General features: G+C 38.5%; 1 protein-coding gene across 15 annotated transcripts in view; it reads left to right on the top strand.

The window, feature by feature from the left end:
- PBRM1 (polybromo 1) overlaps nt 1-24,753 on the top strand; it is a 79,459-nt gene extending 54,706 nt beyond the window's left edge. For 8 of the 15 annotated variants that reach the window (XM_075053257.1, XM_075053265.1, XM_075053255.1 and 5 more), the window contains 10 exons: nt 1,027-1,172; nt 1,489-1,646; nt 2,322-2,505; nt 3,760-3,970; nt 8,537-8,738; nt 12,661-12,819; nt 16,639-16,794; nt 19,208-19,278; nt 21,053-21,269; nt 21,604-24,753. In XM_075053257.1, coding sequence (XP_074909358.1) covers nt 1,027-1,172; nt 1,489-1,646; nt 2,322-2,505; nt 3,760-3,970; nt 8,537-8,738; nt 12,661-12,819; nt 16,639-16,794; nt 19,208-19,278; nt 21,053-21,269; nt 21,604-21,776 — 1,677 coding nt within the window. In that variant the 3' untranslated portion in view covers nt 21,777-24,753. The remainder of the gene's footprint in view (nt 1-1,026; nt 1,173-1,488; nt 1,647-2,321; nt 2,506-3,759; nt 3,971-8,536; nt 8,739-12,660; nt 12,820-16,638; nt 16,795-19,207; nt 19,279-21,052; nt 21,270-21,603) is intronic. The other 7 variants (XM_075053264.1, XM_075053267.1, XM_075053263.1 and 4 more) reach the window with 2 other exon arrangements.
- Nucleotides 24,754-25,779: the final 1,026 nt, after the last annotated feature.

Here is a 25,779-nt window from a genome sequence, read left to right as displayed (position 1 = left end):
TTCAGTAAAATAGTAACTAAGCAGCAGTAAGCAATACGTAATATTCTGTTGTTTGTGACCTGTTTATGGTTGATAACTGAGCGGTTTATTGTCAAAATGCTTAAGAATACTTCTATCCAACATACTGGGTAAAATGGTTTATTTTATTGTATTTAGAGTCATAAAAGAAATAAATTTAAATAAATGTATTAAATTCAATTAAATGTATTAAATTGAATTAAATTTATCTAAAATAAATTTAGAACCATAAAAAAAATAAACTGAGAGTTATAAAATAAATCCACATTACATTGAGTTCTCTAACAGAACCTCAGAACAGAATACCCAGCACACTCATTGTCAGCTTTAATCAGACACTTATTGTATATTACTGTATTTATTCACATCATGACAAAAGAAGGAATTATTTCTGCCAAGAGGATGAAAACTTGTAGGGTCTTTTCCTTCCACACCTTGGGGAGATAGCCCGTGATTTCATTGGTTTTCTGAAATCCTAGACTAAAAGATCAATGAGGCACAATGTGAGTTTTGACTAAAAAGTAAGAAATCAAATAGGGCAAGTGGTATGAATTTGCAAGCAATGCATGGAGTGTTCATATTATTGTATGTGAGAGTTAAATCATTCAATTTCTATGTATGTTAACTTGGCCATATACTCAGTTCTTGCCTCTTATGCGTGTTATTGTCCTTTAAAACAAACCATCAAAACAAGCTGACAAGGCTTGGCTTGGCCAGTTAACTCTGAAGCAGTAGAACAAAAAAGGACCTGTAAATTACTGTTCTGGCAAAATTACAGCTTTGTGAAATAGGAAAGCTTGCGACGTACGTGGAGGGTATCTTTGGCTTTGCTATTTCATTTTTAAATTTCAAGGCCCCTCACTTTGGCATGTACAGCTCTGTTTAGTGTTTACCTATTGTTGGTAACATAAAAATAGAGCAAAGTCTTTTACTTGCACTTGGCATCTTTTTATTTATGTGTTTGGTTTTTCTTCTTTCACAAGTTCCTAAATGCATACTCTTCTGCAGGACAAAGAAGATGTTCCTGTAGAAATGTCCAATGGAGAACCTGGTTGCCATTACTTTGAACAGCTCTGCTACAATGATATGTGGCTTAAGGTTGGGGACTGTGTCTTCATAAAATCACATGGGTTAGTGCGACCTCGAGTAGGAAGGTGAGTGCAACTTTTTTATTTGCAGTTTATGTCTATAAAAATAACTTGGACAAAAGACGGGCTCGTTGCAAAGGGTATAAAAGAGGATGGGGGAAAAAAAAAATCTTCTGAATGAAGCAAATGTTACAAGCTCTTAATAGATTGAGGTAGAAGTTTAGCCACCTAATAAAAAGGTGATGCAGTTGTACAGTTGGAGCAGGCTGTTCTTCTGTACTCCTTTTTTACTGACAGCCTTCCTGAACAACCTAGTGCATCCGGCTGTCTCATTTAGGATGGGTGGCCCTTCGTTTTGTCAGTGGTTTGGTTTTCTTTCCAGAATTGAAAAGATGTGGGTGCGAGATGGAGCTGCATATTTCTTTGGTCCAATCTTTATACATCCTGAAGAAACTGAACATGAACCAACTAAAATGTTCTATAAGAAGGAAGTGTTTTTGAGTAACTTGGAGGAGACCTGTCCGATGACTTGCATTTTGGGTAATTGTTAACAACTTTAAATCCAATGGACGCTCTTTTTCTTTTCCTATAGAATCTGAAGTGATTTATAGCTATGGGTAGGTTTGATTCCAAGTATGTTTTTTTCATCTTGAGTGGGGGAGAAGAGATTATTCAGTCCATTTCTAACATGCATTCCTGATTTTGGGACCTGTAGTGAGAATTTTTGCTATAAGGAAGCTTTCTTACAATAAGGGAATTACATGTATGATATCAAAGTAAACGTTGTTTGCAGCCAGAGAACATAAAACTCCATTATTCTCACTTATTAATGTGATTATTCCAGTATGTGTTACCTGGAAAGTTGGTCCAGAAGGAGGTTGAAATTTGGTTTGTTGCATAAGATGCTGACTATGTACTTTGTTTGTAGTAATGATGCTGTGCTAAATATAGTTAACTGACTAGTGGTCATGGGGTTTTGTTATTTTGCAGGTCTTCTCATTCTTTAAAAAAACCCAAAAGCTGCATTAAGTTTGTGTAGGTTTCTTGTGAGTGGTGTTATTTAATAGGGATATCAATCGGTGTATTTTCTGTAGTTTTACCAAATACTGGGAATCTTCCAGACTTACGAGACTGGCAAAAACTTGAGTCTCCACACTTTTTGTAAAATGTCTGCAAGCGTGGCTGCCTTCTTACCCAACTCTTTCATTTCTGCAGGAAAGTGTGTGGTTCTGTCATTCAAAGACTTCCTCTCCTGCAGACCAACAGAAATCTCTGAAAATGATGTTTTTCTTTGTGAGAGCCGCTACAATGAGAGCGACAAACAAATGAAGAAATTCAAAGGGCTGAAGAGGTTTTCACTCTCTGCAAAAGTTGTAGATGACGAAATATACTATTTTAGGTAAAAATATGATGGGAATGAGGGGGGTCACCTGCACACTCTTCTGTATCATGGTGGACTGACTCCGGTTGGCAGCTAAGCCCACACCTAGCCACTTGCTTGCTCCACCACAGCAGGATGGGGGAGAGAATGGGAAGAGCAAAAGGAAGAAAACCTCCTGGGTCAAGATAAAGGCAGTTTAATAATTGAAGCAAAGCTGCACACACAAACAAAGCAGAATAAGGATTCACTACTTTCCATTGGCAGGCGGATGCTTTGCCGTTTCCTGGAAAGCAGGGCCTCAGCATGCGTAATGGTTACTTGGAAAGACAAACACCATAACCCTGAAAGTCCCCTCTTTCTCTTCCCTTCCCCCAGCTTTCATTGCTGAGCACGATGTCATACGGTATGGAATGTCCCTTTGGTCAGTTTGGCTTAGCTGTCCTGGTTGTCTCCCCTCCCAACTCATTGTCCACCCCCAGCCTGCTTGCTGCAGGGGCAGAGTGGGAAAAAGAAAAGGCCTTGACCTTTGACAGTGAACCAACACTGTTCAGCAGTTAACTACAACATCAATGTGTTATCAACACTGTTGTGGTCACAAATCCAAAATACAGCACCATACGGGCTACTATGCAGAAAATTAACTCCATCCTAGCCAGACACAGTACATATGTAAAAGTCATAGTTGTAGGAGAAGGTGAATTTTGACTAATCACACTTTTGGGAAGAAGTCCAGATAACATCAGTCTTTTCATAGTCTTAATACCAGTGGACGTTTTCCTTTTCTTCTCCTGACTTTAGGAAAAGTCGTTACATTATCAGATTAGTATTTTAATGACATCCAAGAGAATTTACCAAAGTCCTCATTATAGGTTACAAATAGCTTTCCAGTTGGTGAAGATTGGTATTGATAAAAATATTAAGTTCTAGCAAGTAAAATGTAAAATGTGAGGAAGGTGTGGTGTTAATTGCCTTCTATTGCAGGAGTGAAGTATTTGCTGCATTGAAATCCCCTTCTAACTTACAAAAAGTTAAAAAATAATTTAAAAAAATCCTTGAAACAAGTTACTGAAATGAAACACTGGCCATAGACACTGAATGATTTCTGCTCAGTGTTCTGAAAGGAAGCACAGGCACATCTGGAGTCACCATTGTTTCCATGTTGTTCAATAATAAAGGAAGAAAACTTGGTTTTCTCTTCAAAAATATATGCTATCTCCTGTAAAGTATGAGTGTATTCTTACCCGTTTTTTGTCTTCCTCCTTCACCTTTTAGAAAACCCATAGTTCCTCAGAAGGAACCATCTCCACTACTGGAAAAGAAGATTCAGCAGCTAGAAGCAAAATTTGCTGAGTTGGAAGGAGGTGATGAGGACATGGAAGAGATGGGAGAAGAGGAAGGTGATATGACTGAAACACCTTCTATGCCTCAGCTTCAGACCCCGTTAGCTAGTGAATTGGATATAATGCCTTATACTCCACCACAGGTGAGGATCTTCCTTGAGAAACCTTTAAACCTTTATATTCCACGTTCTTTCCCCAACCCAAATAAACAAAGAAAGAGTAACATTTTGTCATATACACAGAAGAGATTTATACTTCAGTCTGTGAGTCTGTGGAATAAATTACACGGCACAGTTTTGGCATATCCAATACGATATCCAGGTGATATCTAAGTATGTTAAAATATTTTTAAAGGAAATCATTCAGTTGAGGAAAATCTAGGGTACATTTTTATATGGTATGCTAACATTATTTCTAATTAGTAGGTTTTCTATGATGCTTGTTCAGAAATATCAGATCCTTGTATTAAATATAAAGTTGGGATTTAAGGGTTTAATTGTAATTCTCGATTTACTTAATGCACATTCTTAAGCTTCTCCTTACATTTTGAAAAAAGCTAGCATTTTGGGTGTTACAGTTTTGCTACTTTTTTAGAAAATGCTGTGCGTCATCCTCAAAGGAAAAAGAATAACCACTTTTTTAGCATTGGTTTACCATTCTTACTTGGAAATAAGAACTTGTTAAAAGAAGAATTCGATGTCCTAGAAGCTTTAGTATTAATTTGCTGATAAATGGATAGGAAGTAAAAGAGGAATTGTGTGTGGTCATAGGCCACTTGAATGCAACATGAATCATTGCAGCTGCTTAAGTGGGGGACTTTTGATCCCCTTCCCTCTCTTGCTGTGTTTCTTACACAAGTCCTGGTATTTATGTAACTGAATACTGAAGCAGGATAAGGAACTGCTTTAACTAGAAATTAACCTAACCAAAAAAGTTCGTTTGCAACTGGATTAAACCCTTTATCTGTCTCATCACGTTGACACATCCAAGCTAATGCTAGCATTAAAGAGGCAATGGGAATGACCTGCTGGGAACAGGAGGGAGTTTCAGACACATTTGTAACCAGCAATGTGGATTTCTGCTGGGTTACATTGACTGTGAAGTGACAACCTCATTGATAGGTGAAGAAAGGATGTGACCCCTGGATAGAAATAACTGTCTTTTGATGTTATGAAGAAGAGTTGATGAAATTGAGAGCTTTAGCTTGGTTTGATTGTGATTTTTGCCATTTGGGCAGACCACCAAATGCATTTTCCTGTGCAAGGTTGTCTTGCTGCTGTTGTTTTAATGTGCTGAATTTCATAAGTAGCATGAAAACTTTTGCAGAGTGTTACAAATGGAAAGCATGTTACCAACATTAACCTACTGTAACACTTTAGGAAGGGGAAGGTTACTTTTTATAAATCAAAATATTACCATTGTTAAGCATGGCAGCTGCAAGCAGTTTAAATAGAGATTATTGGACATTAAAGATGTCCTCAAACTGCCTTCTGCATCATTCACTGTCTTTTGATCTCTTTTGCTTTCTGTCTTTCTACATAGCTGTGTTTTTTTCAGATTCCCTTGAGAAGTTTTATTTAAATACTAATATAAAATATCTCTTTAAAAAGCCAGCTTGACAGTTGCATTATTTTTTAATTTTTTTTTATTGTTTGTAATGGGACAGTCTTGCAGAGCTTTCGGGAGAACTAGTGAGAAGTAAGGCTCAGTGGATATATCCAACGTGTGTGTATATACCTTTAGACAGATGTGAACTCTGAAGTCTAGAACTTGAAGTGAAGAAAACCAAACCAAAAAAAAACCCCAAAACCCCAGCAAATAAGGAAAGCTGAAAAGGATCAATAGTAATGTATGCTAAGAAGTGAATGGTGATACACAAGTGCCCTGGCATATTCCTCAAGCTGCTGATTTGGAAAGAAAAGGCATGTTGTGTCTGAGCTGGCATTCAGAGCACAATTTAACTGGTAGAGAGGTAACTAACGTATAGGACAGAAATAAACTTTCTTCTTCAGATAATCTGTTCTATTTATGTCCCAAATGAAAAGTGTCTTTTTAAACACAGCTCCTAGGTAAAAAGCATTTGTTTGCTTCATGTTCTCTTAAATGTATGGAATTTTATTTAATAACTATTAAACCCCAGACCTTTTAAACTTTTTTTTTTTTAACCGATAACAAAGAAACTCTTACTACGTCTAAGGGTAAAAGGAGTCAAGACAAGTGAATACGTGGTATTGTGGGGCTTGACAGATAGGTGGATGATGCTCTCCTGCTGTAATTTGCTGTGAATCAAGTCAAACCTAAAAAAGAAAAAGATGCGCAACTTCATTTTTTGCTTCAGCAATGTGGCTGAGAAAAGGAATAAAACGTGTCCTGGTTTATTTCTTCTCTTAACACATTTAAAACTGAATATGCAGTTACCCAACTCAAATAGAAAAGATTCTGTCCATTTACAAATGGTTGTATCGGAGATGTAAAAGAACGGAGAATACAAGAACCAAATTCAGAATTCTTACAGTTTCTCAAAGTCCTATTTGCCCTCCCAAACTGATGGGTAGGCTTTTACATTAGATTACTGTTATCGAAAACTGTTGCAAACACTGTAGAGGCAAAACCAGCTGATAAACTTGTAGCTATCTAAGTGCAGATGTCTAAGAGGCCACATATATCATTAGATTTTCCTGTTTATGAATTGAGAACTCTGCATCTGTCAGTGTGGGCTTGCCTGAAAAGCCATTATGAGTTGTATGTGCCCTGTGTGTCATCCCAAAACCTGTGTGGACTTTTCTTCACTTCCTCCATCTTAGAGACAAACTTAGAAGACTTCTTCCCAAATAGACAAGTGTTGTCTTTAGGTTCATAATGAAAACATTAAGGATGGATTGCCATTTGAAAATTAATACAGTGAAGTTTGAAGTAACATACAAGTATGCCTCAGTTTATCCAGTGCCTGGCTTAAATTGATGAGCAGGACTTTTTAGGCATCTTGGTATTGCTGGAGCTTTGTTTTTAGCTGAGAGAAGAGTATTGAACTGCAGGATCAAAATGGCAAGTAGAAGGAGTGTTACGGATGCACGCACACTCAAACCCAACAGGTGTTAAAAGTCAGATTTATTCTTAAGTAGCAAAGTTAGAACTCCGGTAACAGGAGTGAACTACAGGCTCAGTGATGTAAGGGGAATTAGTACTACACAGCTGACTTAAGAATCCTTAAGATTCAAAAGTGATGACTCAAAATGTGCATATCACTCACCTAAAAGATGAGGGCTCTCTCCTTTGAGGGGTTACCTCGGGCGGTGCTCCGACCCAAGTGGGAGTCCCCGACTGCAGACGTGCATGTCCTCCGGCAGGACCCCATTTATACCCTTGTCGAATCTGATCTGTGGTCATTTTAATCCCTGTTGGCCAGGAAGGTCACCTCAGTGTACCTGGCACATCTTGATTGGCCAGTTCAAATTTCAACCTGCAGCCTCCAGGGTTTAGGGTTTTTTTCCTCTTCTCCCTGCCTAGAGAAGTTTTATTTCTGACTGGGGGCGGGGAGTGTACTGCCACAAGGAGTTAGTAAAGTGGCCAGAATTTCAGGATAGGAAGAAAACAGTTGCGTATATTTTTCTTTCCTTTTTTTCCCCACCAGGTATTTGGAAACAATTACACTTTTCAAGATGGGAGAAATTCGTAATGTTCAGGATTGTGAGAAGATGGCATTCAGCCATCGCCCGCAAAGCAGGGCTCCATCACGCGTAACCATTACTTGGGAAGACAAAATGCCATAACTCCCAATGTCCCCCCTTCTTCTTCCCCCAGCAGAGCATGATGTCATATGGTCTAGAATATTGCTGTGGTCAGTTGGGGTCAGCTGTCCCAGCTGTGTCCCCTCCCAAGTCCTTGTGCCCCCCCAGCCTGCTTAGCCCCATGCTAGCGACTATGAAGAAAATTAACTCTATCCCAGCCAAAACCAGCACATCCATCAACATAAGAATGTGATGTGAACCTGTTGTGCAGGTAAACAGTGATCAGTAAAACTGGGCTTTGGGTTTTTCAGGGAGAAATGCCTACTTATGTAATGAAAGGTGAACACTAGAGAGAAGGGGAAGTCTGGCAGGCAAAATAAAGAGTATTTAGGGATGAGAAGAGTGGAAGGTGGAGCCAGGGGAGTAGGGGTTGCAAAGGCCAAGGATGAAATGGGGAAGCATTTCCCTAATATGTGCAATGGTAAATAAAATGTTTTACTCAACTTGTGTTGGCAGTATTTCTGAACAACATAATGGATCAAATCTGTGACATAACACAATTACTTTTATTCTCTTCTAGCCTTCCAGAGAGTCACTTATTTGCTACTCAGCCTCCTTAGTCCTCTCGTTCAGTTTGAAATTATTTTAGCTAATAGTAAGCATTTTGTGTTGTCTTGCAGAGAATTTTTTGAAGCCTCAATTATAAAGGTGGTATTATGTGTGGAAGGGTTGAAAAGCATCAGAATATTGTGGGGTTTTTTTTGTTTGGCTGGGGTTTTTTTGCCTATGTACTTTTCATAAGTGTGTGCATCACTAGATGCAGTCTCTCTTTAGGGGCTCTAAGGCTGGATGGTCCTTGTGCAAATATGTTCAAGAGAAATACGGGAATATTTTAAAATACTGTTTCTTACAGCTTTGAATTTTGTACGTCGAGAAGCTTCTCTTTTGTACACTTGTGGTCATAACTGCTTTTTCTCACAGTCCACTCCCAAGTCTGTTAAGGGCAGCACCAAGAAGGAAGGATCAAAAAGGAAGATCAACATGAGTGGGTACATCTTATTTAGCAGCGAGATGAGAGCTGTGATTAAAGCTCAGCACCCAGACTACTCCTTTGGAGAGCTCAGCAGGCTTGTAGGAACTGAATGGAGAAACTTGGAAGCAACAAAGAAAGCAGAATATGAAGGTAAATAAAAACTAAGATGCTAAACTCTTTTCTGCTTTTTTTTCTTTCTCAACACGTTCACTACTGTTATTCAGATGACAGGTTTAATAAAAGAAGATATTTATGTTTGTGTTCTGGACGTACCTTAAAAAGAAGTTCATATTGAGAGATGACTGAAGAGGAGCAAAGCGCATGTTTAAGTTATGCAGTGCACAACTGATAATTTAAATGTCTTTGCCACAAATAACCAAATGAACAAAGACCAAGAAAATGGGGACAAAATTGGGAAGCCCCTGGGCTGGAAGTCAGTTGGAAAAATGGTTTGTGAAAGTTTCCTTAAAGGAGGACTGGGGGGGAAATTTTGGACAAGAAGCTCTTCAGAGCTGTAGTGGGCAGGTAAGAAGGCTTACAGCGGAGCGGGAAAAAGTTCTTTGATTAACAGTACTTAGTGTCCTAAAAAACTTTGGTAGAATAAAATCAAGGATACAGAATCTGTTATGATACTGTAAATATGCCCTGTTGTTCAGTCACAGTATTAATCAACTGTTGTAACTGACTTTGTTGAGAGATTTCATATCCTGAAGTAAGCCTAGGAATATTTCATAGGCATGAGATACCTTAGACCTCTCTCCTTGTCTCTTTCTCTTCCTCTCCTCCTTGCTTTCTCTTCCCCCCCCCTCACTTTCTCTTCCCCCCCGCCCCCCCCCCCCCACCTCGCTCTCTCTTCCTTCCCTCCCTTCCCTTCCTTCTGATATTGGTCATTGTGTTTCAACTTTATTCGATTAACATAAAATACAATTGATCCTTAATAGCAGGCCCTTACCCAAGCCAAATATATTGGCTTAACATCCGTAGTTACTGCTCTAGTTAATAATGTGTCAACACTTCCAATATGAAAATGATACTTTTAAGCAACTGTTGCAGTTTTATTGGAAGAAAATACTATTTTGGAAAGGAAAGTTTCAACACCCTGGAAAGTTATTGCCCAATTAAGTTATAACTTTGCTTCTTTAAAAATGAGATTTGATAGGTTTTCTGCATACTCATAACTTAAAGGCACCTTTGATCTTCAAACTAGAAGTTTGCATGCTATCACTTTCCACTCTCAGCCGCCTCAGTCCTTTCTGAATTTGCAGTAGTACCTCTTTGCAATTCTGGAGAGTGATACAGCACAACTCGGCTATGTGCAAGTTTTCTTTGCAAATGCTGTGAAGGGAAATGGTAATGCTCTTTCTTTGTGAAAGTACTATGGCCTTTTTTTGTTGTTGTAGTTGCCTTTTACAGCCTTCTAGGTGCACATGGTATCTTTTTATTGACAGATCCCTCCTTACAGCCTAATTCTTAAGCAGTAAGATGGCTAGCATGTCATCACTTCCTAGCTTAGAGCAGCTTGATGTCTTGCACTTCTGCAGGAAGACATAGCTGTAATGTAACGGTAGCAACAATGTCTGTCCACTGTGTTAATGGTGCCCTATGTGCTTCCATTTTAATCCTCTTAATTAAAATTTGCCAAAGCTTTTGGGTTTTGGGCTGCAGTTTCTCTGGCTTGGTGTCTGCCCGGAACTAGACTTGCTTTCATTTGGTTTTGAGGGGTTGGGATGGGGTTACAAAGCGTCCAAACTGTGTTTGCTTACCATGTGTGAAAGGAGAGAAACTCCTCTCCTTCCACTGTGACAAGTCAAAATTCATATGCTTTCTAGTGTGGATGTGCACCAGGGAGAAGGGAACAGGCATGGTTTGACATCTCAGTGAAAAAGTGCCTTTCCATGTTCTGGTGAAAAGTAGTTTGCATTTTAGATCCATTTTGACCTGCTGAAAATTTCATGTGCAGGGTAATAGTTATTTTTTTAGCAATAGTTGAGCAAAGAATAGGCTGTGTTGGAAACGCCTGCATGGCTAACTACACTGCGAAAGCTCCTCAAAATAAAATAAAATAATGCATGTGATTGAGGTAAAGACCTGTTTTAAGGCAAAGCTCTGTTCAAAGCAGAAGGTCTCTTTCCTGTCTCTTGAGATGTGTTGGAAATGTTGTTTGATCTTAAGTCCTGGCCTAAACGATTTAGGTTTAGTGTTGAGTATTCAGGTGAATATGCAAGGCCGAACTTTTAGACACCTGCTACAGTTCACTTTGGCAGTGTTCTTTCATCTGTTAGTTCCATGGCAGTCATGGCATGGATAGAGGCTAGGTAAAACTCAAGTACTGTGCTATGTCAGGTCCTTCTTCAAAGCTCAGCACTCTGAAGTCTGATAAAGCTGAACACTTAACAGTAATTCTTCATTCATCAGAGTGTCTCCAGAACTTTTGCTTTTGTCTGACCATTTTTTTTGGCTGGCCAAAAGTAGGTGAGAGTCAGAACAGCTACTTCATCTTTTGCCCAAATGCTTGCTCTGCTCTGAAGAGGATTATTTCATTTTTCTGCTTCAGGATCTAGCTTTGAATGTCTTGTGTATTTTGTGCTCAATCATGTATAAGTTCCCTGTAGTAAATTTAGGAGTTTCTGTGCGTCGTCATCTCTTCCTGAAATGACAGAAGTGAAAAGGAGGAAGGAAATGCTTTTGGAAATGAAACTGGTCTTTTAGTGTATGGAAGTAGTGCTAGAAGCTGCACGAACAGGTTCTACAGGGGACAAACACATGATAGATGTTCAAAGTTGTATACTAGACAAAACGAGTAACATTAGCAGGATGCATAACTTAATCTCCTTGATGAAATCCTTCTTAGCTTTTGTTTGACAGAGGACTTTGGTTGCTGTTTTAGTGGCAGTTTTCATCTTTCACCAACTGCAAGACAACTTCTAGCCCTGCATTCACTGTTATTAAAATTTGCTGGAGATGTATGCTGCATTCATTTATTCTTTGTTGTTCCTTATTGCGTCAGTCAGATACAGTGTTCAGAGTAAACAAATCGGCAACTTGCATGCCCCCAAAGCACCTTGAGTGGGCATTCAGTATATCTCCTTTTTTTGTTTGCTTGGGTTTTGGTTTTTTTTCTTTCTTCTTCCCATGACCCTTTGCCCTTCCCTTAATATAAAATTGTCCTCTGGTCAGATTCCCTTGCAGTAGATCTTTTGTTCTTGCAGTCACAGTGAGAAACTTGATTGAGATAATGACCAGATTCATCGTACAAAGGACACACATGACCTCCAGTGAGCAGCACAATGTGAGTTAGACATCTTCAGCAAAAAAAAAAAAAAAAAAAAAAAAAAAAAGCTCAAAGGGGACTAAATGGGGAAAATTACAGAAAGAGGCAGAGAAGAGAAGAATATTTTTGGTTCATCAAACTGCTGCTTGTTATGTTCCAAACACTAAGGACCTATCTACACTAGGGAAACTTTGCAAATGCTTCCCGACTTTGCCATCACTTTTCAGCTGCATCAGTAGTAAAATATGAGGGGAGCCCAAGAATAAACGGGCTACCGGCTGGCACTGTTATCTGCTATTTGCTTCTTACTTCAGGGCACGTCTGGTAGACATGGTGCTTAAAATTCCCGCAGCAGCTAGTAGTGGATCTATGTGAAAGCTGCCAGCCTTGGCTGCAACTGGTTTAGCTGAGCCAGTGGTGTCAAAAGAGGGAACGTTTTGCCATGTTCTCCTAGTGTGGACCGAGCCTAGTGCTGAACTGCTGCTTCATGTTGGTAACACTGGTGTTATTATCAAATTTGTTCTTTGACTTTTTAAATTTTTATTTTATTATTTATTTTTTTATTTATTTTTTTTTTAGAAAGAGATAAAACTTTGTGGAATATTTTTCATGAAAGGTTCTCTAAAAGTCTTAGCTGCAGCCACATGAAATCAAATCATATGCTGTATAAAAAGATTCATCTGTTCTACTTTATATTTGACTAAACTATGCCAGTGTTTGACTAGTCCTTTTTAATGAACAGATAATATTTTGAAATTCTGGGTTACAAAACAGAACTGAAAATCTAAAATACTTTTACAGAGCGGGCAGCTAAAGTTGCTGAGCAGCAGGAGAGAGAGCGAGCAGCACAGCAGCAGAATTCCTCCCCCCGGGCAGGCACTCCTGTCGGGGCTCTTATGGGGGTGGTGCCGCCACCAACACCAATGGGAATGCTCAATCAGCAGTTGACACCCGTTGCAGGTAAAACGTAGGAGCTATGACCATTTTTTCCTCATCCACTATATCAATCCCCTTCATAACTCTGAACACTCTCTTGGGTCACTTTGTTCTTACGGAAGAAAAAGCTCAACCTCTTCAGTCTTTCTTCATAATGAATATACATAACCGCAGCAGTAGCCTGGTAGTCCCACGTTACTTGCTCCAATAGTGAATAGCCTGTTGAAAATGCAGGGGGAAAAGGGTCCTCCTTGTGCGGTAGTCCTGTTCTGTTTGTGTGCAGTCGTGTTTATTCACTCTACTTTGAGAGTTCATGTTTAGCCTTGCTATGGCAGGAGGGGAGCAAGCTAAATACTCTTCTAGTGCATGCAGCATTAGTGGAAGTGATGAAGTAGGAGGCAAATTATTATTATATTTTTTTTTGTTGTCAGGAAGGTGAGAGGCAAACAGAATCCAAACCAGATTTTAAATCCAAGCAAAAGCTTTACAGAATTGCTGATTAGACACTGGTAAGCAGAGCAGACTAGGATCTAGAGCCATTGCAGAAAAAAATACGAAATGCCAACATTGCTGGTTTTCTCAGGTGATTTTTCAGAATAGAGCTGAGCTTGGAAAACTCTTCCACAAGGTCCCTGTTGCTGGGTGTTGTGCTTGTTACCAGTTGTAATCTGACTTGAGTTCATAGGGAATATGCTCAGAGTAAGTATCTTCAGGATCAGATCTGAAAACAATGTTGTCCACTGGAGATTCTTGTATGGGAGTCAGCCATACGCTGGTGAGAAAATGAATTAGGTATGACCTGATAGGTTGTTTTCCTTCTCCCATTTCTAATCAAAATAATTAGATTACTTCAGTCAATGTCAAAATAGTGCCAAGTAGGTAAAAATTAGTATCTGGAGGGTTTTTGGTTGGAGTTTTGGGGTTTTTTTAACTTTCCCTTAAGGCATTCCAATTATTCCATTTATTCTTTTGTCATTTTTCTTTTTCTTTCCCGTCTCACAGGCTGTGGCCATATTTAGAGCTGAGAGCCTGAAGCATTTTTCATCACGATCTCTAAATCCCTTTTCAGTAAATAGGCTGTATCGATGTTTAAACTGAAGGCACATTCCTTATTTGGTTCATGGTCTCCCGATTACAAAGCATTTGTTTACGCTGAGTTGCATTTTTCTTTTGTTTTTTTCACTTTGTTCTTGATAATTTTCCTCTGAACTGTTTGCAGTTGGTGTGTGTTTGTGTGTGTGTACACATACTTGTGCATATATTAAGAAAAGAAAAAAAAAAAGAGTTCTGCAGTGATCTCTTTTGTGAGTAACCTACTTCAATCTAGAATATGAAGAAATGTCATCCTCTTGTGGTTGTGTTTTCTTGGTTTGGTTCTTGTTTTTTTGTCATTGAGTCACATTTCCAATTTTTTTGGAGGTAGGTGTAGGCGAGCATTAATACTTATTATTAACACTTTCTTAAAACTTTTCCAAAAATGTGCATTCAGCAAACTACACGTGCTAACTTACTTCCTGTGGCAACCTCCTCAAAAGCAAACCTGTATTTAAGACCATCATCTTATTCAAGCAGTTAGACATTCAAATCTCTTCACTTTGGCATTGTGAAATACTTCCTTAAAGTAGATGATCAAGTGGATCTTTTTAAACTCTCTCTATTTTTATGGCCCATTTGAAAAACACAGTCTTTCATCTTTTGGTTTCCACAAGTCTTACTTAGAAGTATCTTATTCTGTTGAGACCTCTTTCACATCCTCCTCAATCATTTAATTGCTTTTCTCTAGTTCAGAGAAATTCTCCACAGAAGTTCATAGAACTTCTTTATGACCCACGGGTCCAAGAAATCTGGATGCCTTCTAAGATGCATTTCTCTTAGTGTGCAGTGCTCTAGTTTCTTGTAAATTCGGGCATTACAAAAGTTTATTTAATCTTACATTGTTATAGTAAAAATGGGGGAAAAAGTAATTTGAGAGACATCATAAATCATAGCTGTGGGAGCTGGAAATAGTTTGCCCATGTTTACTAGTTTAAAACCAAAGTGGTAACTCATACATGGGGTATGAAAGTCGCTGCTCTTAGAACCTTGTGATGAGCTACAAGAACTGTCTTCTCATGGGGATTTGATGATAACTTTATTAATTCAGCCAGTTTTTGAGTGAGTATTTTATTTGGAAATGTAGAAATGAGCTTTCATGATTGATAAATATGGGTTTGTTTCATTGGAGGATTTTTGGTTGGTTGGTTTGTTTTAAAGCTTCAGAAATGTATGTAAATGCATTGAAGATGTGATTGCAGCTCAGAGTGCACTGGAAGTAGACAGTAGCTACAGTGAAAGCCCTTTATTCTAGGGATGCTTTTTGTTTTTCTTCTTTTACTTTTTCCATTAGAAATATGGATTTCACTACATTAATAAAGAGGTACAGATGAGGTTCTAGTTATTTGAAATGGGGACTTAAGACCTATTTAATAAGTGTCAGTCTAGGTGTCCTGTGGAAAATGGAAGTTTGAGGGAGATCAGTTCTTTATTTTCTCATTGTTTGATCCATGTAAAGCTTTTGGAATTTCAGGTTTCTCACCTTTGTAACTCTTCCTGAGGAAGTGACAAATTGAGCTTGTATTTTGGAGCTACTTGATCTGTTTTGATCCTGAGCTTGTGACAGTTTTGTTTTCAGTCAGAGCTGGTGTGAGTTTTTGGTCAGTCTTATTCCAGAAATCCTTGTTCTGAAAGTTTCTTTTATGAGTTACTGGGAGTGTGGCAAAGACTCAGTAGGTGGTTTCTTGGAACAGACTATAGAAGCCCCAGCAATTTTGCATTTCTAAACTTACCTCATCTCTCTAGACCTGCTTCTGTCCTCTGTCATCTTTTCATTGTCTTTCCAACCCCCTTCCTTGGTTACCTGACAACACATCCATTTAAATTAAAAAGCCTAGGAAACAGGCAAGGGACAAGCAAGTTACATTCCAGGACCTAATAAACATAGTGCAGTTATATTGTGTAGGTTCGCCTCATGGATAGAAGCAAACCTGAGCTGAAACCAGAATAAGCTCCAAATTGTCTTCCCTCACATGCAGAAAACTAAGTTTATGAGCAGCAGCACAATACTGTCTTCATTGTATCATTGATTTTCCTATAAAGACACCTTGAAGACACTGAAATTCTGTGAGGAACTGCAGGTGCTCCTTTTAAGTCCTTTTACTTCGGTCTAGTGCTGTGAGTGTAAGTCCGCTGCAGCCCAGCACATCCTGTGCTGTCAGGTTTAAAATTTGCGTTACTTCCTTAGTTCATACTGGAGATGGTTTAATCAAAATCACCTGTCACTGCCGTTAGTTTTAAGTATGCGAATGTTGTAGGGCTTTTGTGTGTGTAATTTTGCATATACGCTGCAGAAAAATGTATAGGTTTTTATTTTTGTTCCAGTTGGGTTTGGTCTCTGAGCTAGCCCATGTAGCAGGGCCATACGTGAAGCTTGTGTAGTTAGTGTTGTGTTTGTAATCTGTATGCAGATGGCAGAGCTTTAAGCTGTATTAAAATTGCTTGCATTAGTAACATTTAATTGTGGCTGAATTTATTCCTTGTGTTAACATATCTGAATATTCAGCATTTATTGCCCCATGAGAAACATACAAATACACTAAATACTAATTCATCAAAAGAATAGTGTTTTGTATTTATAACTTTATTTTTAATTTTTGTTCATTTTTGCAAGAATACTAATTGTAGTATTGTCTTGCTGTACTAAAGGTGCTTTTTTTTTTTATTTATTTTGTGGATAGTGCATGTCTTACTGTGTAGATCATATTGCATGTTATTGATGCATGTTTGAAATTTGTTGTGTCCTTCAAGGCATGATAAGTGGCTATCCACCGGTGCTGCCACCTTTGCAGGGCCCAGTTGATGGCATTGTTAGCATGGGCAGCATGCAGCCACTTCACCCAGGGGTGCCCCCACCCCACCAACTTCCGCCAGGTATGCCAGGCATCCCAGGCATCCCACCACCCGGTAAGAATGTCATCCTCATTCGCTCCTTGTTTCATTTTCATGTACTTGCCGTTTAACCAGTTGTAACAGAAATTATCTGCAGCTTGTTTTGGTCATTGCTTTTGTTTCTGAACATTGCAGGTTTGTTTAGCTGCAGCGCACACAGTGCACTGCTGAATATATGAGATACATGCAAAACATTGACAGAGCAGCATGTCCAGTAAACTGGCAGGGAAAGGTTACTGGAGAAATGTGATGCTGCTCCAGCAGTAGTTTTGCTCCAGCCAAAAAACTTGACAATTGTGCTTGAGTTTATCAGAGGTCTGAAAAGCTGAAATCAATCTATTCATATTCTTATGTCATTTGAATAGTGTCCTCCCACTCCTCCTTTTCTTATTTAAAGTGGGCTTATAAATGAAATTTATTGCTCTCACTCCTTATTGAATTCTTTTTTCAGTATGTTAATCAGTAGTCAGACTACCCTTAAATGAACCTGGTCATGTAAGACCCCTTGGCCATTGGAGCACTGACATATGTTATTATAAAACAGTGTTCAGATTAAACATTGTTGGTAGAATAATAACTGGAAATACTGGGTGATGAGGTGAACTCAGTATACTGTTGTGGCCAAATTTTGAATCGATTTTTGAGAGCATATCTACTACACGTTTGCTTTTTTTTTTTTTTACACACTTTTGATGTAAAATGAGGCTGAATGAAGCATAAGCATTTTTCCAGTGTTAATCCCATTAACAAGTACCCATTATGGGGAAAAATGTTCATCTGCCCTCTCATCCTGTTTTCTGTGGATTCTTTCCATTTTTACCTCTGATAACTCATGTGTCTGTTTAAAAGATGTGCATCCCATATGTTCAGCAGTTAAACAAGCTGTGGACAAAAGTGGTCTCATTTGCCTCTCCTTACCCCACTTGCAACTGTGTTTATCAGAAGCTCTGTTAAGACTATCTGTATGTAAATTGGTTTGGTTGGTTTTTTTTTCATTTGTTTGTTTGCTTTTTTTTTAAAAAAAATCCATTAGGTGTGCAGCTTGCAGCTTTGCTGGTGTGTATGATTCACCGTAATGTCATGCAGAGGGAGTAGGAAAATAGCTGTGTGTCTGTGAGCCTGTCCCCAACTCACCAAGGCAGTGACATTTAGCACACATCAGCAACATACAAAAATGTTTGGGAGGCGAATCCAGGACAATGCATTTCTTTGAAGGGTTTTTCCAGCTGGAGAAGTGGGCTGCGTGTATGATGTTTAAAACAGAGAGGATATGGATTAGGGAAAAAACAATGCCTGGGAATGGAGGACCACATGTGAAGTGGTGCTAAATGAGGCTGGGTGGGCTAAGGGTGAAGCCATGCTCTGATGCTGGAAAGATGGGGGTGCCCTCCTCCAGACCTCTTTGCTTTATACCAAAAAAAATCTATGCCACAACTTGTGTTATCAACGTTTTTCCCAACTTCTGACTTGCTGTTAGTACAGATGCATTTAAAATGGGGGCTGTGATCAAGTGGAAAAGGCATTCAAAATACGCTTTAGTGTGCAAAATGCTGTGGCACATCTTTTGATCACTGATACAGAAACCTGCATGCAAATTAAACCCTTAGGAAGAGCACAGTTAATTTGCAGCTTTTTCAATGAATGAATATGAGAAGTGGCATAAACAGAAGGAAATGCAGCAGCACACACAACTTTTCAGACAAAAGCATCTGTATGTGAAATATCAGGAACTGCATGACTCTTACATAGATTTATAGATTTTTGTATGTAAGACTGACATGGGTGTTTTCTGCTGTGCTCTGCTATAGCGAAAAGTCTCAATATGTTTGAGAAAAACTAACAGTTTTTATTTTTTTGAAATTTATTCCAAATGTTCATCGGTCTTATATGTAAGACTATTAAAGCTTAACCTGCAAGTTACGTTTTATGTTATTGAGATCTAACAGAATTTGTGCAATGGCTTCAATTTGCTCCTGCTGTGAATGTATTTTATAAAACCGAACACAAGGAAATGTTAAATGTTGCTAAAGCAAATCAGCATTTCCTTTCTTACAGGATTTCAGGAAGATCCTGTCAAGCCAAAGGCATATATTATAAATGAAAAGATTTAGTCAGGCAATGACTAAGTAACATCAAAAAAACCTGAAAACCAAAAATTATTCACTTTGCATTTATTTAATTAAATTAATTCAACAGGCCACATATCGATGTTTGGTGGGGTAGTTGTCATGTTGGCTTTTTTTTTTTTTTCATTCAGAATCTTCTGAAATGTTTTTACTGGGGGAGAGGGGGATATTTGAATGTCATACATCTGCTTAAAATAACTGTGAGCAATGATATCAAAGTATAAATTCTTACTAAAGAAGACAAAAGAGGTATTTGTTACTGCTCTGAAATAAGACCAATTATTTTATATTTTGGAATATAGGTGTTATAGGCCAAAATGTGTCCCCCATGGTAGGCACTCCAGCACCCGGAGCAAGTCCTTTTGGACAGCAGGTGAGTAATTTTTGCATTATTTATGAGGTTCTAGGGCTCTGAATTAGCATTTGAACAACGTCTGTTGTGGTTTAACTCCAGTCAGCAACTAAGCACCACGCAGCTGCTCACTCACTCCCCTCCCCCCTGCAGTGGGATGGGGGAGAAAATCAGGAAAAGAAGTAAAACTTGTGGGTTGAGATAAGAACGGTTTAATAGAACAGAAGAAACTAATAATGATAATGATAACACTAATAAAATGACAATAGTAATAATAAAAGGATTAGAATATACAAGTGATGCACAATGCAATTGCTCACCACCCGCCGATCGACACTCAGTTAGTCCCCAGCGGCGATTCCCCCCACCGCCACTCCTCCCAGTTTCTATACTAGATATGACGTCACATGGTATGGAATACCCCGTTGGCCAATTTGGGTCAGCTGCCCTGGCTGTGTCCTGTGCCAACTTCTTGGGCATCAGAAGCTGAAAAATCCTTTAGACTAAATGTTACTTAGCAACAACTGAAAACATCAGTGTTATCAACATTCTTCTCATAGCTAACTCAAAAACATAGCACTGTACCAGCTACTAGGAAGACAATTAACTCTATCCCAGCTGAAGCCAGGACAGTATCTCACTTATAACCTGTAGGGGTGCATATAGCCCAGGGACAGCATAAATGAAATGTACACCGATGTATTTAGAACCAGTTAATATCTTACACTCAAAGTGTATGTCGGTATTTGTTGGTTGAATTGTTATTAGACTAATTAGGTCCTGTCCAGTGGGATAACTTCTGCAGTGTAAGCAAGACAGTGTTTTGTTTTGTTTTCCTTCTACTAAAGACGAGTCATTTCAATACACTGTTAAACTGCTGGTAATTTAGGTTTTGCATGCTTCAGTGATGCAGAGAGGATGCTGCCCACTTTCTCAGCTGTTGATGAGTGGGTAAAAACTGTTTTGTTTGCTCCTGTATTTCACGAACTGATGAAGCAGATGTTCATTGGCAGTTTAGAATTTGTGAGTTTGGATAACAGTGATGATCAGATGTTTCTTCTCAGAGATTAACACAGATTAATTATTCAGCACATTTCCAATTTTATTGACTAAATTTTTGCATCATAAAGAGAAGTGTGATTTTGGCTAGAGGGTGTAAAGAAAACCAGAAGTTGAGTGAGAAAGTAGTGAAGTGTATATGTCATGACACTTGAGTTATTCCAGACCACAGGATATCTCTGCTAAGAGTTCTCAGTACTGCTACTTAATCACAATGGTGGGAATTCTTCTGTGTGACTGTGGGGGTTTTTTGTGTGCCTGCGATTTTTGCCTGACAGTGATTAGCATTTATTCTGTGGAAGTATCCCAGTCGTCCAAGGTTCAGGGTCAATTTGGATTAGATGTTTTAGATATAAACCCCACACTTCACAGACCACACAGTTTCTGATCAAATTAGAGAAAGCATGAAATAAAAAGGAGGCAAAAGGAGTAATTAAGTTTAACAGGAGAGAGGAGAAATGGTGATAGTATCAGAGTATGTTTACATAGATTAGAAATATGAACAATGTTGTCTGTTAAATATGAATATGGTTTGTTTGCACTTCTCTCTGTGCATCTCACTGACCCCAGTAGATAGCCCTGGCTGAAGTGGGTGTCCTCCAGGGAAGTTTTCTTATGCCTTTGCTCATAACCTGTTTTGAAGCTCCATTGTATGAGGATGACCTGATGCACACATGTGAACGGGCTTCCCTGCAATTCCCCGAAATGTGATCTCTCCATTACTTTGTCATTGCAGATAGGAATCCTTGGCCCACCGGGACAGCAGGCACCGCCTCCGTATCCCGGCCAGAGCCCAGCAAGTCAGCCAGTTATGCAGCAGCCCACAACTCCCATGTTCGTCTCCCCTCCACCAAAGACACAGAGGCTTCTTCATTCTGAAGCGTATCTGAAATATATTGAGGGGCTTAGTGCTGAATCAAATAGTATTAGCAAGTGGGACCAGACCCTTGCAGGTAAGGCTTTTTGATAGAGTGGAATGTTTCCAGACAGAACACACTTCTTCGTAACCATTAATATCTTTTGCTTTTATGAAAAATGCTAAATAAATCTGCTTACTTAATAAAATGTACACATGCAAGTAATTATTAAAAACAAATCAACAGAATGGGAATATATATGTTATCAGTAGGCTAATTCCATTGATGTTGTATAAATCTAAGAATCAATTGTATGGGCTTAAATACTAGGAGTAAAAGTTATACTGTAGAATTACATTCAGCTTTTTCTAGAAAAATTGTGGTAAATATGAAAGCCAGTAGATAATTGGACCATTTCTTGACCTTCCAGCACGAAGACGAGATGTCCACTTATCAAAAGAACAAGAGAGCCGACTCCCTTCACACTGGTTGAAAAGTAAAGGGGCTCATACCACAATGGCTGATGCATTATGGCGTCTGCGAGACTTGATGCTACGAGACACCCTTAATATCCGTCAGGCATACAACATAGAAAATGTTTAGTCGCATAATTGCTTCTTTCTTTGATACCGGCATATAAGGAGTTTTGTGGAACAATAGCTGTTTTAGTTACTGGGTGGGAAGAGATAACCAACAATAATTTGTATTGCATTTTACTGTACATTGCAAGACCATTTTTATATAAGGACACTTTTAATAAGCATATTTCACTTTTTGTTATATTAAGTTGACTTTATCAAATACACGGATTTTTGCATATGTTTCCTTTGTTTGAAAGGCGATTTCATAATTGGTTAAGTGTAGTCAAGGATTCATCTTTCTTATACTTTATTGCTGAGAATCGGATGCCATTGTTTTTATATAAAAGAAGAAAAAAGAAAACAAAGTATTTACAGATTGATACAGTGGAATGTGAAATTAGTCATAGTTTACATCTTAGAAGAATGTGTGTACATGTGCTTGTGTGTGCTAGCCACTTCCAGCAGAAATCTTGCTTGGATGTGAACAGGGAGGATATCTTAAAAGAAGCTAAAGGTAAGATGTGCATTGACGCTAGGGAAAAATGACATTTCAAGTCAATACTGAGGCAGCTGAGTGGGCCACAGCAATCGTGGAAGTGCTAGTGTGGACAGGACAAGGGTGTCTTGACCACTAATGTTGTCCAGTCCTGTCCAGTTAATTGTGTAGCCAAGGCCGTTGCGATCCTAAATCAGTAACAGAATACATGTGCTGGCATGTGCTTAGAAGGTGAAATGTTTCATCTACCGTGACCTGTGCTGGGGGTTCTGTGATGTCCCTAACACCAAGCAGTGGGAAGGGGAAGCTTCCTCCCTAAGCAATTCTGTCTGCATGTGGGAGAGGCATGCAGAACTTCGAACCAGTTCAGGTCTTGAAAGGTAAGTTAGAGAAGAAAAGTTGAATTGTTTTGTTAGTGAAGTAACATGATGTTTTTAAATTCACATATGTTCTGTTAATGATTGGGCATTGTAAGACATTTTTATATGCTTTCTTTAAGTGTATTGATTCACCTTAATGAAAGTTTTGCAATGCAAAATTTGACACTTAAATTAACTTTAAAGTAAAATACTACTGTACGGTATGTGTAAGTTCAGCATAGTGAGTATGTTGGAGAAATAGAGTACTTGCATTGCAGCCTTCAGAGAGTTTGGGGGTTTTTTGTTTTGCTTTGGTTTGATTTTTTTTTAAGTTAAGTAAGGTAGGTATAGACTCTTCTTGCCAAATTTCAGGGTCGTGGCTGCCTTCTGCTAAAGACTTATCTGTCCTCGTAACTAACCAACCTTTTGGACTGCAAAGGTATTTGTTTAAAGGTAAATCCTTTAATGTATTTAATTTTAGAAAAAAGAATTAATACTTCTGGATTGCATTAAGTAACTGGGAAAGCTCTATTAATTTGCAAATATTGTTGGCAGGAACGTGGTCACTGCAACTCAGTCCAAAAGAACTGATTTACTGATACACTTTATCTTACTGCTAGAGATGTTCATCGTGTGGAAATGTTTTTTAAAGTCTAATAGTACAGAACACTTTCATTTCAGTATATTTGGCAGAAGGTTAAATATTTTTCTTCAAATACTGGATATCTTGGGTTTTGTTTTGCTGATGTAATTAATACTGATGAGGGAAGTGACGTGCAAGTATAAACTGTTACTTAATTTTACTGGCTAATTCCTCTCCCTCTCCTATTGCAATCCTCCAGTCATTGCACAGAAAATAATTACAAATAGGCACTTAAGGACATTTTAGGTCAGATGTGCAATGGACATGAAGAAAATGGAATTAAGCAACATATAGGGAAATTACAATTTTGAACTCTACACGTAGCACCCCTGTGGTACAGAAATTCTTTACTGGCCTTTGTAAATTATCAATTTTATTTAAGAAAGTAGAAACTGAATAGTCTTAGACCACCCCCATATATACAGTATCATCTTAAAATGTGATTAAATTACTGTAGGCTTTGCAATTTTTAGCCACAAAGACGGGACGTTGAAGTGAATCAGGCAGCAAATCCTAGTTTTTGAGTATTTGGAACTATCAATGATTGTACTAATACACCACCAGATTCTCCTACTTCTCAGCATTAACAAAAATTACACCAAAGAACCTGGGATGGATTTTAGTTAAGTTATTGTTTTATTTATTTTCTTTTGAGGACTGGATGGGACTCCCTTTGGAGCCTGTATAACTCAGATGTTTAATTTATCTGAAGGTCAGTGATGAGCAGACTTGCAGCACTGGCTCTCTCCTGCCCGAGCAGCTGAAACTACTTTCGCTGCTCTTTCCGGCCCAGGAGCAAGAGATTGGAAGTGCAAACGAAACCTGGGTCCTCCCGCAAGGCAGTGCAGAGCACTACCACTAAGCCACTGGGCTGGCCCTAATCAATTATTTTAAGCTTTGTTTATTTATTTCAAAATCATGTCTCTGTATATTGGAGGCATTTCAGTCGATGATTGCAGTAAAATTTAGGATATAATGGCTACAGTCTAGAATTCAAAACCAGCAAAAGAAACTGTTTTCTGACTCTGGTTTAAAAAAAAAAAAAAAAAAAGACATGTCCGTCTGTCTTTCTCTCTCTTTGTGGGTATTTGAAGCCCTCATTTGTTTTCCACTGCCGTTCATTGTACTGGCGTGAACAAAACTTTCATATTAAAATAAAAGTATGTATGGGAAATGGTTGGCTTCTGTGAGAGTGGAAAACAGATTAATCTAGGACCGGTATTTTCATAAATCAGTTGGAGGTGACTAATAATGATTTGTTCTCTTCCTCAGTCCTTCCCTTCCATGAGAAAATTTACTGTTTGTGTAAAAATACAAAACGTTGATGTTGGTGACTTTTTTTTTTCAGCATATGTTTTCGGACCTGGTTAATCCATGCTTGGCTTTTCATTAGATCTTGTACTCCTGAAGGTTAAGCTGCTAACCAGGTTTATAACATGTATGTACCATCACTTTGTTTACCTGAGTCTTTTTAATTTGAATAAAAATAGTTTGCAAAGTGTTTTGGATTAACCAGGTTTGAGTGTCCCATCAAGACTTTTGTTAGGATTTTATTTCAAGTAATTCTGGCTGTTGCTGATCCAGATTTTAAGTCCTTGGTACATGCATGCTTGTGTGTGGGTAAAGAATCCTTTTTATATTGTCCTGTGTATTTCAAGAGGTGCCTGGTAAGTAATAAGGACAGTGATGCTGAAAAATACGGTTGAAAATTGAGCCATAAGGAGCACGAACAGTTAAACCTTGAAAAATATGTGATGCATTGGGAACAAGCTGAGTGGAGATGATAAGACTCGGTCAGGCCCAGATACCCCCACATTAATTGCTTTGAAAATAAACAGCAAGCCTTAATTTCATACTGGAAGCTAACATGGTTCAGGACTGTCTTTTATGTAGCTGTGTAATAAAGGAAATTAGAACAGTAATATGGAAAAAGCATCTTTTACACAATAAAATTGGAAACCAGGATAGAAATTTTCTTTAATACCACAAACTGCAAGAAAAATTAAGCAATAGCAACCTCTTAAGTCTCAAGGTGCCTCTGCCATAAAATTTACAAAGAGGTATTTAAACAACCAGAGCAGATACCATTATATTTAATTAACACGTATTCATGTCTTTGACCCAGGGGATAAACACTGCCTCTCATGCAGGCTGCCAGCTTTACAGAACTTCCACCTTTCTAAAATTTGATGGTGCAGTTGCACAGAGGAGACTAATTCTAATCATCCTCTACATCTTTTTTTGCTCAGACTGGGATACTGAAGATCATCCACAGATGTATGTAGCTCCCTCTTGGCTGCAAATGCACTAAATTGGAGCAGTGTTTCAAAATGTCTGGGTACTCTGAACATCAAGTAAGAAATGAGATCTGATTCACTGATATATGTGAAATTTTTTTATTAATAAAATAAACCTCATATCCCTTTTGCTTACTGCATTTTCCAGCAAGTCTAATTTGACCATCATGCAAAGAAACAAAAGGACAGCTGCTGCAGTGCAGTAGGATCTGGTGATCCCGGATAAAGAG

This window comes from Buteo buteo, chromosome 21 (assembly GCF_964188355.1).
Source record: "Buteo buteo chromosome 21, bButBut1.hap1.1, whole genome shotgun sequence".
Lineage (NCBI taxonomy): Eukaryota > Metazoa > Chordata > Aves > Accipitriformes > Accipitridae > Buteo > Buteo buteo.
Note: the sequence above shows the minus strand (reverse complement) of the source record. Positions and strands in the feature narration are given on the sequence as shown.